Source organism: Typha latifolia, chromosome 5 (genome assembly GCF_019914945.1).
Source record: "Typha latifolia isolate L0001 chromosome 5, TyphaL0001v2, whole genome shotgun sequence".
In the NCBI taxonomy this organism is placed as follows: domain Eukaryota; kingdom Viridiplantae; phylum Streptophyta; class Magnoliopsida; order Poales; family Typhaceae; genus Typha; species Typha latifolia.
Window position 1 is genome coordinate 1,508,258 of NC_133090.1, and position 12,799 is coordinate 1,521,056.

Consider the following 12,799-nt stretch of genomic DNA (forward strand, 5'->3'; position numbering starts at 1 on the left):
TATACCGCCGAGCTTGATTCTCTAAATTGAATTGTGATGGTCTATTATAGGCCGAGTGTGAGATTTGTGTCAAAGATTCGTTACTCTATCTCTCATACTCTTTATATATTAAGCACTTTTATTATAATCCTCAGTCGTTAATGAATTACCTTATCTACAGACTTTTTATAAGAATAACGATGAATCTAATACAATAAGAGCCAGCCTAAATTCATTTTAAATTGAACATGAGCTAATATTTTGACTTAGTCTCCGATTTTGACTTGTATTAGTTTGAGTTCGATAAATCTAATTACGAGCTAAAGATATTGACTTTAAATCGTGATTCAATGTTGAACTAAAGACATTGACTTTAAATCGTGATTCAATGTTGAACGACTCATGCATGTAAAGATTTGAGCACATCATTTAATGCATATCTGAGCACTGATCATGCGTATCTATTAACCCAGATCACACTTAATATTTTAGATGTGCCCATAAGGATGGCACACCCAACTAACCCGGACAAGTTGGTGCATCGAATCCAAACCTAAGATCAGGTCAAATCCAAAAAAGTTAAAACTTACCGAGTTTTTATTATTTATATGATTCATATATATATATATATTATTATAATAGAGTGTATATAATTTACGTATATATTTTATATTAGAATCTATTATTCTAACACAAAAGATCGGATGCAATTAAATTGCAATGTCCCGTAGACATAAATACTGCATGCAAACTCTTCATTAAACGTTAACCAAACATCACTAATCATCCACTCTTGTTACAATTTCCAAATAAAGGATTAGGAAATATGAATTATATAGCAAGGTCAATATCCCATTATTATGACGTGATGAACACTTACCCTTCAACATGCAAGTTTGGATATTTTTTTTTTAATTATATATTCTAACTGATATTTTGTTATATTTTTGTATTCCAGATTCTCTACAGTTGACAATTGAAACTAATATTGCATTGAGTTTTTATTCATAAATACCCCTCGAAAGCTCCTTGATTGATTGTATATTTTTATAAATTTTGGTGTATATACTCTTCAAAACATAATAATAGTAGATCCAAATTTATTTGTTAGTTAACTTTAATGGATTTTCATTAAAAAAATAAGGAATTTTAAGGATATTTACAAAAAAATTAAGTGTTTGAGGGTATATTTATAAATATCACTTTATAAAGGTATATTCGTAAATAAAAGATTTTTTAGAAGGGTATACATGTAAATTTACTACAAAAATTATATTACAAGATAACTTATTTAAATTAATAATAAAAAAGTGTAAAAAAAACGTCTTTCGATTTTAGTAATAATAAGATTGGGCTTTTGAAACTGAATATATTTATTTTTTTATAATTAAATGTATATAATTTATATAAGAGTTGTATATAAAGTATAGAGATTATAAAGATCTAATTTTATTATTTTAAAAAACTAAAATGTTAAATGCCGCCAAAAAAGACCCAAATTAAAATTACCGGGCCCGAGTAGAGTGAAATTTCGAACCCTAGGCGGTGCTCCGATCCGTCCATGTAGTCTTTCCTGTCGGCCAAGCAAAACTGTCTTCAGATTTGGTGGAGAGTGAGAGAGAGAGAGAGAGAGAGAGAGAGAGAGAGAGAGAGAGAGAGAGAGAGAGAGAGAGAGAGATGAGGCCCTCGGAATCCCGATTCGTACAAGAGCTGGTGCTGTACGCGGCGAGCGCCGCGCTGAGCTGCCTCGTCCTCTTCGCCGGTCTCCGCCAACTCGACCCCAACCGAGCCGCCTCCAAGAAGGCCCTTGAGCAGAAGAAGGAGATAGCCAAGCGCCTCGGCCGCCCCCTCGTCAATACCACCCCTTACGAGGTACCCCCGCGTCAAATACTTCGATAGAATTCCTCGTAAATGAATCGGATGATTTATCCGAAAGTTTCGCAGGATGTCATTGCTTGCGATGTGATCAATCCTGACCACATCGATGTGGAGTTCGAATCTATCGGTGGTTTAGAGAATGTAAAGCAAGCTCTTATCGAATTGGTTATCCTTCCTCTGCGTCGTCCTGAGTTATTCGCGCATGGGAAGCTTCTTAGTCCTCAAAAAGGTGTGCTTTTGTATGGGCCACCGGGAACTGGAAAGACGATGCTGGCAAAGGCCATTGCTAAGGAGTCTGGAGCTGTTTTTATCAATGTTAGGATATCAAATTTGATGAGCAAATGGTTTGGTGATGCTCAGAAACTTGGTGAGTCTAATTTGTTTTGTAATTTTTAAGCACTTAGTAGATCTAATTCTTGCTGGTAAAAGGATTGATGCTTATGTTTCATTGGTGCTTCTTTTGTTGTTGCCATGGTTTTGGCTTCCGTGGTTGATTGTTATGCATTGTTTGCACTGCAAGATTATGAGAGAGAAGGAGAAAGTAATAGATCCTAGTGTAGACTCGAGATTCTTTTATTGAATATCAGCCATGAGAGTATTGTTGGTTTGCCACCACACTTCAGATGATTGACTTTGGTAGATGCACAGGCAGTATATATGCCACATTCCTGATACAGATTTAGGCTGGGTTTATGGAATTTCAGCCTTATTGAGAATTATGTGCCAAGCATACAAACTGTTCTGGTGGTTGTTTGTCGGTGCATCTCTTAGTGAGCAGATGATTCATTGTCTAATAGTATTATATCAGTAATCATATTGTAAATGCGGCAAAGGTGGCTATATTGCTCAGAGATTATAAGTTATGTCAGTAGAAATATTATTATAATTTATAAATATGGGAGTTGACAATTTGGAATTGGTACACTTCTGCTGCAGAACGTTCTGATACCAAACTTACTGTCAACACCATTTTAATCACTTTTCATCATTCCTGAGTAGAGAAAAGGAAATAATATGGTAAAAGCAGGTATCACGCAGATTGAACATTAGGAGTTTACTGATGCTTGACCTGCATGATCAGCTAGTATCTAATCAATTTAGTTATTTGGTTGGAGGTCAATTTGTTTTGTTAGGAACTGCTATCATTAGGGGAACTAACCTATCCTAGGTTAAGAGTTAATACTAGCATATCCTAGGTTAATTAGCATTCTCATTTGGCTGCATCTTTTTTCATCTTAGGCAACCATTGTTGGAAATGATGTATTAATTTTCTGTGATTTGGGATTTCTCTTCATTTGTTTCTTAATTGCTTTTCTTTACTATACCTTTAAGATGAAGATAAGTACCTGAATTATAAGTTGCTAGTTTTCTTCTCTGTCAAGACAATTCCCATATCTAGAGAAATTTCCAGAGGGGATACTCTTGAATGCAAGAGTAGTACTTTCATTCTGCTTATATAATTAATTTAACTCATATATATGGTAATTGTCTGTTAAATAAATTAACGGTAGGGTGTTTTTGGGCGATAAAAGCAAAATATAAGAGTCGAATGATAAAATACTCATATGGTAGGGTAAGCTGTAAATCATAATTAAAGCAAAATATAGGGTGCTTTTTTTATAAATTAACTTAGGTAATATTACTGCCAGTTTGTTGAAGCTATCATTATCTTCTTTTCCATTTTTGCTTTAAAGCCTTTCTAACTTGTTGAAACACTATTGAAATTACTCTTCTGGTCTGTGACAGTGTCTGCTGTATTTAGCCTGTCTCACAAACTTCAGCCTGCTATTATTTTCATTGATGAGGTCGATAGTTTCTTGGGACAGCGGCGTACTACAGATCATGAAGCCATGACTAACATGAAAACAGAATTTATGTCCTTGTGGGATGGTTTCACTACAGATCGTGAGTACTTGGAACATTCTCTTGCATGTTAACATTTTTTTAAACTTGATTTTGAATGAGTAAAATCTGGTTTTGTTTCGTACTACAATTAGGATCATGCTGCTTATTGGGAGTTTGATTTTTGGAAACTGCAATCATTTTTATGATCCACATATTCCGTAGTCCTTTTGCAGCCTTAAGTTGAATATCTGGAATCCAAGTTGTTAGGCATACTGGTATATTGCTATTTATCAACTGAGCCATGATATCATTAAATCTTTATGGCAATCTTAATGATGCTTGTATTAGGAAATTTACTCTCTTTTTGCGTCATTTTTAGGACCATGTTGTTATGTAAATCAAATCATGGCCTGTAAATTATAAGTTGCATGTTTTTAGGACCATGTTGTTATGCTCAAACTATCCCAGGCAAATAAGCTCATGCAAGGTTTCTGAAACTCGTGATCTCTCATGTGTAAATATCCCATAGCTTGTAGTAGATTAAATTCTGTTGTTTAATTTGTGAACTCATGACTTCAATAGATAGCTTCAGGACCCTAGTTACTTCTATATGTATGTCTATTGTGCCTGTACTTATGGGTGTATCTCTAAAAGTACATTTTCTTTTTTTGTGGTAAGCAAAGATTTATTACCTTTGACTAATATTAGAAGTTGCTTACTTTTTAACTTTAACTTGGAGTTACTTGGAAGGCATGGAACAAAAGGTCATTGAAGTTGTCTTATATAAATTTATGCATGAGCATAATTAATATTGGAAGTTGTGATCAACTTCTAGAAGAGGAATGAATTTAAGTGCCCTTGCATATCTAATCATGGGAAAGACCATGCGAAGGTATTTCTTTAAAGCCTAATAATTAGATGTTCTGATGATACTTTTTCCTCTCGAGTGGAACAGTAGAATTCAAGTGTTTACATTCTTGCTGATAAGATGCAATTTGATGATGTGCAAATTAAAGCCAGTACACCCTACGAAAATGTATACGTTGATTGCTTCAAGGCATTCAACATATGAATAATCATGCTGTGGATATACTCATTCAGAGAATATATGCTTTGAAAATACGAAGATAATCTTAATATTTTATGGTATGAGCACTAAGTTGAATGTTAGAACACGAATTTACCAAAGTTGTGCAAAATAGTTTATTGTGATTAGAGTATCGAAAGGTGATGGTTGTGGTTGATAATTAAGCAGGATGTGATGTTTATGTTGTATTTATAACGGCTGTGGGATGATAGAAATAAGTTTTCATTTAAATAAACAAATACATTCTAAGCTAACATAAAAAAATGTAGTCGGAGCAACAAAAAAATGTAGTCGGAGCAACAAGACATTTTGATTTTTGAATTTGTACTGAGGAAACAATGTGCTTAGGAAATGATTGCTATTCAAAAATTGATTTTAAGATGGATGAATCATCCATTAGAAAAGATAGGATAATTTCATGTCAGTAGTGCTACATGTTCAGGACAAGACAAAGCTAAACATTTTGAAATGGTTCCTTACCTCCACTAGGCCAAAATTGCTTTAGACAGTGCACGATGGAGGAAATAGGAGGGGGAGCAAATTGTCACTCCGCACTACATAGGCCAAGAAAATAGGTTAATTTATCTGGTCAAAATGAGATTGGCTTTTTCATGGACTTTATGTTATGTCATAGCAGAAAGAAAGCATAACCATCATTTATTTGTGGTATACCCTCTATATATTCTGTGTTATGGTCAGGAGATGCAAAATTCCCATGTTAATTAACATCTGTTATTGTAGGGAATGCACGTGTGATGGTTCTTGCTGCTACAAACAGGCCTTCAGAGTTGGATGAAGCAATACTTAGACGCTTTACCCAGACTTTTGAAATTGGGGTTCCTGATCGAAGTGAAAGAGCCAAGATACTGAAGGTTGTTTTGAAAGGAGAAAGAGTATCAGATGACATTAATTATGATTATATAGCCAGTTTGTGTGAGGGTTTCACTGGTTCAGACATTCTAGAATTGTGCAAGCAAGCAGCCTTCTTCCCTGTTAGGGAGTTACTAAACGATGAAAAGAATGGGAAGAGGACCGATGTAAGTATACTTATGAATATGCTTTTTCCTCTGAAGTCCAATTGCTTTGGCATCTATTGTATCATGAAGTGTGATTATAGTACCTATAATTTTCTTTTCTTAACAGTTATTCTAACTACACTTTATATGCATATGAATGGTTGAGGAAATTATAATTATGGCTTACTTTGCTTTATGCGTGACTCACTTGATGAGAAAATATTTATAGAATTATGTCAAGCTTTATATAAGAGCAGTGATCTGTCCTTGTTCTTGTTATTGCTTGATTTTTTGGAAAAATATTGAATTGTGTTAGACTTAATTTGAAATATATCTTTCATAGAATAACCAACTAATTTGTAAGTTCATGTTGGGCATTATGATGTTTGTTCTTTTCCAAAATTTTAACCAGTTTATCACTTGCAGTATCAATTAATCCAGAAGCATGAGGCTTATGACTTGTGCCATACAACCACTTGCAGTTGTATGTTTATCATTCCTGAAACTTGCTGTTTCTGTTGCAGAGACCAAGAGCTTTGAGACAATCCGACCTGGAGGAAGCACTATCTACCTCTAGAAAGGGTAAAAAAACTGCAACCGGATCTATATCAGGGCTGCAGTCACCTGTCTGGGCCCGGCCTGATGCTGATGATGAGCAGGTCCATAGCGCCATCTTTGAGTTATCTAAGCTCATGTCTCGAATTGTTCAGAACAGCCATTCGGAAGCCCAAGAACCTTCTTCCCCTTAATTATCAAGATAATTTTCCAGTTAATTATTTACCTTGTGACAAATACAAAGGTGGATGGATGCAGTCGTGAGTTATTTTTTGGTTTATGCTCCCACTCGCAGGATTCAACTCATTGATACAATTTTTGACTTGAATCCGCTGCTTTCAATCTTCATTCCAGCTTCCTTTTTCTTAATTTCCCCGGTTCTGGTACAGAAATGTTCTCAAGTTCTATTTGATTGGCGTGAATGGAGCAGAAAGATCTGAAGGAAAAGGGAGTATCTTCTCTTGCGCATCAAAAGAACCATATTGTGTATTAATATTTAATACAGTATGGCAAGGAAACCATCATCTGTATTTTGTATGAACTGTACCTGTTTTATCTTGTTGGAAATTAATAATCCTTTCTCTTTCCTACTATCTTTAATCCCTTCGATTGTTGAGTTACGTGCAATCAATTATATTTTCTGTCTAAATGTAACAGCAAAGACAAAATTCCACATACTATCAATTTTTTTATACTTTTCCTTTTTTTTTTTTTTTTTTTTTATGATTTATGATGTTTGTAGTTTCTATCTTTTTTTCTTTTAATTTCAACTGGATATGTAAACTAACGATGACAAAATACAATGTATAAAACTATCAAAAACGTTATACTGATATGATTCGATCTGTCTAATTTGTGTATCAGAGAGAGCTTGTGTTTGGTAACTCTTCTTTGATAACTCTACTGTCCACAGGCTAGTATCAATAATATATATATATAATTCATAGATTAATTGCATCTTGACTTCCACATCTATCGATCTGAATGGTTTCATCTATCAAGAAAATAAAAATTAACATATACACTTTCTAAACTATTTAAATATATCATTGAGCTCTGTATTAATATTTTATTAAAAATTTTGATACAAAAAGTATTAAAATTTTGACTAACTCAATTGATGGATAACAATACTCTTGTTTTCCCTTTATATCTTAATGGGTCTCGCAGCTTTTATAAGTATCAAATTCTAAATCAATCTTCTATAATTCTTTTTAAAATCCACTTATAATAAGAGAGGGGAAGAGAAAATAAATTAGAGTACCATCTTTAAACTATCACAATTTTAAATATATATATATATATATATATATATATATATATATATATATATTATTATCTATGTAGAATTGAAGAACTGAAAATATATCTACATAAATCTCTTAACTAAGAAAAAAAGTAGCGACTCTGAAATAAAATCTTTTATGGGCCTTAAGGTTTCGTGAAAAACGATAAAGGGGGTTAAGTGCAATTAATTTGGGGTGGGGGGTTGAAACTGGATTAGTGGAGTGGTTAAAGTGTAATTAACCATAGCTTCATTTCACTTCGTTTTCTCTTTTCTTCGCTACTATCAATCCACCACGGCCACCAAACACAAAGAATGCTCTCCCTCGTCCTTTTCCTCCCCCGCCACCGCCTTTTCTCCACCGTCGTCGATCTCTCCCACCTCTCCTCCCCCATCGTCGACCTATCCCACCTTTCCTCCCTCCGCTCCCGCTCTGACCTCCTCGCCTCCTACACCGTCACCCCTCCCGTCCAACCCTGGCCCCCATCCCCTCTCTCCCCTCGCCGCCTCGCCTTCCTCATCCGCCGCCAGCCGGACCCCTCCCTCGCCCTCCGCGTCTTCCACCATGCTGCCCACTTCGTCCCCGGCTTCTCCCCCACCTACATCGTCTACCAAACCCTCATCGACCGCCTCCTCTTCTTCCGCGCTTTCGCCCTCCTCCCTCCAGTCCTATCCTCCCTCCGCCGCGCCGGAATCCCCTGCGGTGAGGACGCCTTCATCTCCCTCATCCGCGCCTACGGCATCGCCTCCCGCCCCGCCATCTCCCTCCGCGCCTTCCTCTCCCTTCCCTCCTTTGGCGTCCGCGCCTCCGTCCGCTCTTTCAATGCGCTCCTCAACGCCATGGTGCAAAATAATCGCCTTCGCCTCGTCGCCCTGCTCTTCCGCAGCTGCCGCTCTCGTTTCAATATAATTCCTAACGTCTGCACCTGCAACATTCTCCTCAAGGCGTTGTGCAAGCTCGGTGACCTCGGTGCCGCACTTAAGGTGCTAGACGAAATGCCCGGGTGGGGCATTGTCCCTAACGTCGTGTCCTACACCACCGTGCTTTCTTGCTACTGCGCTCGCGGTGACTTCTCTGGTGCGCGAGAGCTCTTCGACCAGATAATTAGCCGTGGGTGGACCCCGGACGCGACCACCTACACTGTTCTTGTCGACGGGTACTGCCGCCAAGGGAGGCTCGAGGACGCAGTAAAGGTTATGGATAACATGGAGGATGCCGGTGTCCAGCCGAACGACATCACCTATGCGGTTGTGATTGAGGCATGCTGTAGGGAGAGGAAGTCCGGGGAAGCACTGAATTTGCTGCACGACATGTTGGACACGAATTATGTGCCAAGCTCATCCCTTTGTTGTAAGGTGATCGACGCATTGTGCGAGGACGGTAATGCGGAGGATGCTTGCGAGGTTTGGAGGAGGCTTCTGAAGAAAAATGTCACGCCTGATAACTCCATCTCGAGCACCCTGATATATTGGCTATGTAAGAAGGGGAAGGTTCGGGAGGCAAGGAAACTGTTTGATGAGTTTGAGAGGGGCTTTATTCCTAGTCTTCTAACGTATAACACGCTCATCTCGGGAATGTGTGAGAACGGAGAGTTGCAAGAGGCAGGGAGATTGTGGGACGATATGGTGGAGAGGAAATGCAAACCAAATGTCTTTTCATATAATGTGCTGATCAAGGGTTTCTGTAAAGTGGGGAAGGCAAAGGAAGGAGTTCGTATCTTGGAGGAAATGTTGGAGAATGGGTGCATGCCAAATAAGTTCACATATGGGATGTTAGTTGATGGGCTTTATGGATCTGGAGATGAAGTGGAGATTAGTAAAATCCTTCATAGTGTCGCTTCAGGTAGACCAAATTTCTTGGATCGGGATTGTTGGGAAATCTTTGTCAGGAAAGTACTCACTGACAGTCAGGTTTCGGAGGAGCATCTTGATGCAATGCTACAAACATAGTAAAGATATATATTTATTTGGATCCAGAGCTCCTTATACATGAGGAGGATTGCTCAAGGCCCTTAAAGGTATTACTCATTGGCTAAAGGCTGTAGAGCCAAGCAATTTTGCATTTACATTGTGTTCAATTGGGTTACTCTCTGTAAATAATGTTCTGCTTTGTTTTTAGAAAGGAGGCAGGGGCAAGATCCTCTATACTTTTGATGTCATTAGTAACGGTTCAAATTTGTGTACCAAAATACATGCAGATAGTAACTTTTTGAGTACATATTTGTGATTTTGTTGGTTGTTTTATTTTTATGTAAAATCATGGGTTAACTGATTCACAGTATCCTTTGTGTGTACTTTGGAATTGTAGATACTTGCCATAGTCTGCAGTAGAGAAGAAACTGTGATCCTTTGACTTGGTGCAGTTTTGCACCAGATGCAGAAGATTTGTACTTATTAATTATAATCGCCAATGCCACTTCTTTTGATGGTTCTACATTTTATAGATAAATAGTGTATTTCTTTTGTCGATTTCAAGTTCACTTGTCATCCCGTGTATCTGTACTTTCCAGTTCTTGTGAATGTCTTCTATAGATCCCATAAAATGTTTAACATGTTCATCTTGGTGGCTTCATTCTATGCTTTATATTTAGGTGGTGGATGGCACCATCAATTTTGTTAATCAAACCAAAAAGGTAGGAAGGTGGAAGGTCCATGCTGTTCTTGGAGCAAGATTCAACGAAGGTCATACCTACTAACTACAATTTCTGCATTATCATCGACGGGCTTCACATACTTGGGAATGTCTGAGAGGGCCTGAAGCTATTTATGATTTACTGGGAGATCATTCCTAGACTGCTGATGTGCAACTCATGCATTGGGGAAATGTGTGAGATTGATGATTTTGCGAAGGTGGGGAAGGTTGCAGGGAGAACATGGTTGAATAAATTTGGATATACATGCTGATCGATGGGTTAATAGGTTATATATCAACTACTTTTTCTATCGATTTGGAACTTCAAACATCAGGTACAGAGGAAGAATGTCTACAGGTTCAATTCTTCAGACTCATTATGGTGTATCGAGCAGTGTTGGTATCAACTTACTTGTGGTTTAGGGTTTTATATGTTGAGGTTTGTTTCTTACCAAGTACATTGCCCAACTGTGGACATTCATTAGAATTGAAATGGTCTCTTTACAAATTTTCTTAGTAGAAATGAGTTTATTGAACTATGGTTTGGAAAATCAGGTGCTGATCAATTCTGGTCCATGTTTTTCATCTTATATCAATACTAGTTTTGCTGTAGTTGCAGTCAGATTTTAGTGTAAGAGTAGATACAATTTAAGATTCTTTTCAGTATCACAACCTCTGAACTCCCTTTTGCAACCTACAGTCAAGGCCTGAGAGTAAAGTGCAATTTTATTTTAATACATTGTGGATTTGTAATACATGAATTTGTGGATTGATCACTGGACGACTAACAGAGCATCAAATGCAATCCCCTAAAATCTTGAGTCCTGTCTGCTAATTTTTTATGATTGATTTGAATATATGAATGATTTGAATGTGTTAACTAATCATATTAAATTTTTATACAGCTAAATTCTTTATTGCTGGAAGGTCGGAGTCTTCTCCTTGAGTTTTCTTAAGCATTTCAGTAGAGAAGAAGGTATTATCAATCTGAATGTTTTTCTATGCATAGTTCGTTTTTGTATACATTATTTGCTGAATCGTTCAAGGATTACTGTTTCATTTGCACTACAGTCCATCTATTTCTACTTTAGTTATTTATTTCTTGTTTTATTGGTGGAAATCCTCATATACAGAGACAAGTCACTTAGAAAAAAAAATCTAAAACAGCATTGGTTAAGCTGTGTCTGAACTTTTAACCATTCTTATCAGACAATTCATGGTAGATGATTGGCCCTCTCTTAATATGTTTACTATCCTGGCAGTGAATTTACATTGGACGACTCTAGTAATATCTTCATCTGCAACACTATAAATGCACCTCCATATAGATGCTTAGGCCATTCAAATAATCAAATGTTCAGAACTAGATTCGGAGGATGATGAGGTGGTAGAGGACATGATGTGGTATCGGCACGGCTCATCTCTGGCAAGAAGAACCTGAGGAAGCAATGTGAGCTTGAACCAATATCACTCGTGTAATCTTCATTCTAAATTTTCTAATGCTAGACATTTCTCTAGTGATGATAGCCTGATATATATAGGTAAAGTCGTTATCTAACGTCTTGTTTATTTTGAGTTTAGGAACCTCCTGAATTGGTTTAGGGACTTCTAAACTAGTTCAGTAATCAAACAATTTTTTTATCTTCTTCATATCTAATCAAGTTTACTCTTAAAAAAATTAAGATTAAAAAATAAGACTAGCTAATCAAGTTAGGAGCTTTGTCTCAAACCAAACAAGGCCTAATAGTATAAACTTTTGAGTCAAGAAGTGGCTATAGCTTTCATACACGAACGTTGCTTTTAATTTCATTCTATTTGCTAATCCTCTGTTTGGAATCAAATCTGGATGGAATTCAATCTATTTCAGTTGAAAATGAATTCCCTTGCTTGGAAGTGGTGATAGAGTTACCAATGCTGCTGCTCTAAATTTCATTCTATATACTAAGCCTCTGTTTGGAATCAATTCTAGATAGAATTCAATAGATTTCAGTTGGAAATGAATTTCTCTTGTTTGGATAACAAATGAAATTGAATCATCCAATCTTGTTGTTTGGAACGAAGGTTGGAATTCATTTCATTATGTTTTTTTAATTACCCGTGAGCTTTACCAAGGATGCATCAGATTAATGGTTAATTTTGAGATTTGAAAAAGTTTACCCATGTAACAAATGGATTTCATTCCAAATCCAACCTCAAATTATCGGATTTCTTCGTGAATTTGATCAAACTACAATTACAATTCAACTATAATTTCACCAATTGGTAGACTTTGGTCTGAAATTTGTTTGAGAAAATTAGCAGTAGAGATTTTGGAGGTCCACAAAGCTTTCTTCTAAAAACAACGTTCACGCCACCATTTCAATAGTTTTGGGCCTCCAATTAACAGATCAAAAATTGAATTACTAAAACATATCGCCTAAATCAAAATTTTCTACGTAGGATGCTGAAGCATGGCTCAAGAAACCATCGAAATAAGTTAGATATCTTATCAAGCCTTAAGCAAGTAGATGACTTGTTTATTA

At 36.7% G+C, this 12,799-nt stretch overlaps 2 protein-coding genes across 3 annotated transcripts; both read left to right on the plus strand.

Annotated features, from left to right (window-relative positions):
- The first annotated feature begins 1,486 nt into the window (after positions 1 to 1,486).
- LOC140788336 (uncharacterized) lies at positions 1,487 to 6,953 on the plus strand. Its single transcript, XM_073137549.1, has 5 exons — positions 1,487 to 1,851; positions 1,924 to 2,224; positions 3,604 to 3,762; positions 5,531 to 5,826; positions 6,330 to 6,953. Exons 1-5 carry the CDS (start codon positions 1,657 to 1,659, stop codon positions 6,552 to 6,554), a joined length of 1,176 nt encoding a protein of 391 aa, XP_072993650.1. The 5' UTR covers positions 1,487 to 1,656; the 3' UTR covers positions 6,555 to 6,953.
- A 979-nt stretch (positions 6,954 to 7,932) lies between these two features.
- On the plus strand, positions 7,933 to 11,673 carry LOC140788333 (uncharacterized). 2 transcript variants are annotated; one of them, XM_073137547.1, is made up of 4 exons: positions 7,933 to 9,663; positions 10,237 to 10,716; positions 11,183 to 11,253; positions 11,540 to 11,673. In XM_073137547.1, exon 1 carries the CDS (start codon positions 7,961 to 7,963, stop codon positions 9,593 to 9,595), a length of 1,635 nt encoding a protein of 544 aa, XP_072993648.1. In that variant the 5' UTR covers positions 7,933 to 7,960; the 3' UTR covers positions 9,596 to 9,663; positions 10,237 to 10,716; positions 11,183 to 11,253; positions 11,540 to 11,673. The 2 variants fall into 2 exon arrangements, with proteins under 2 accessions (XP_072993648.1, XP_072993647.1); XM_073137546.1 differs by lacking the exons at positions 11,183 to 11,253; positions 11,540 to 11,673 and having other exon boundaries at positions 10,237 to 10,853.
- Positions 11,674 to 12,799: the final 1,126 nt, after the last annotated feature.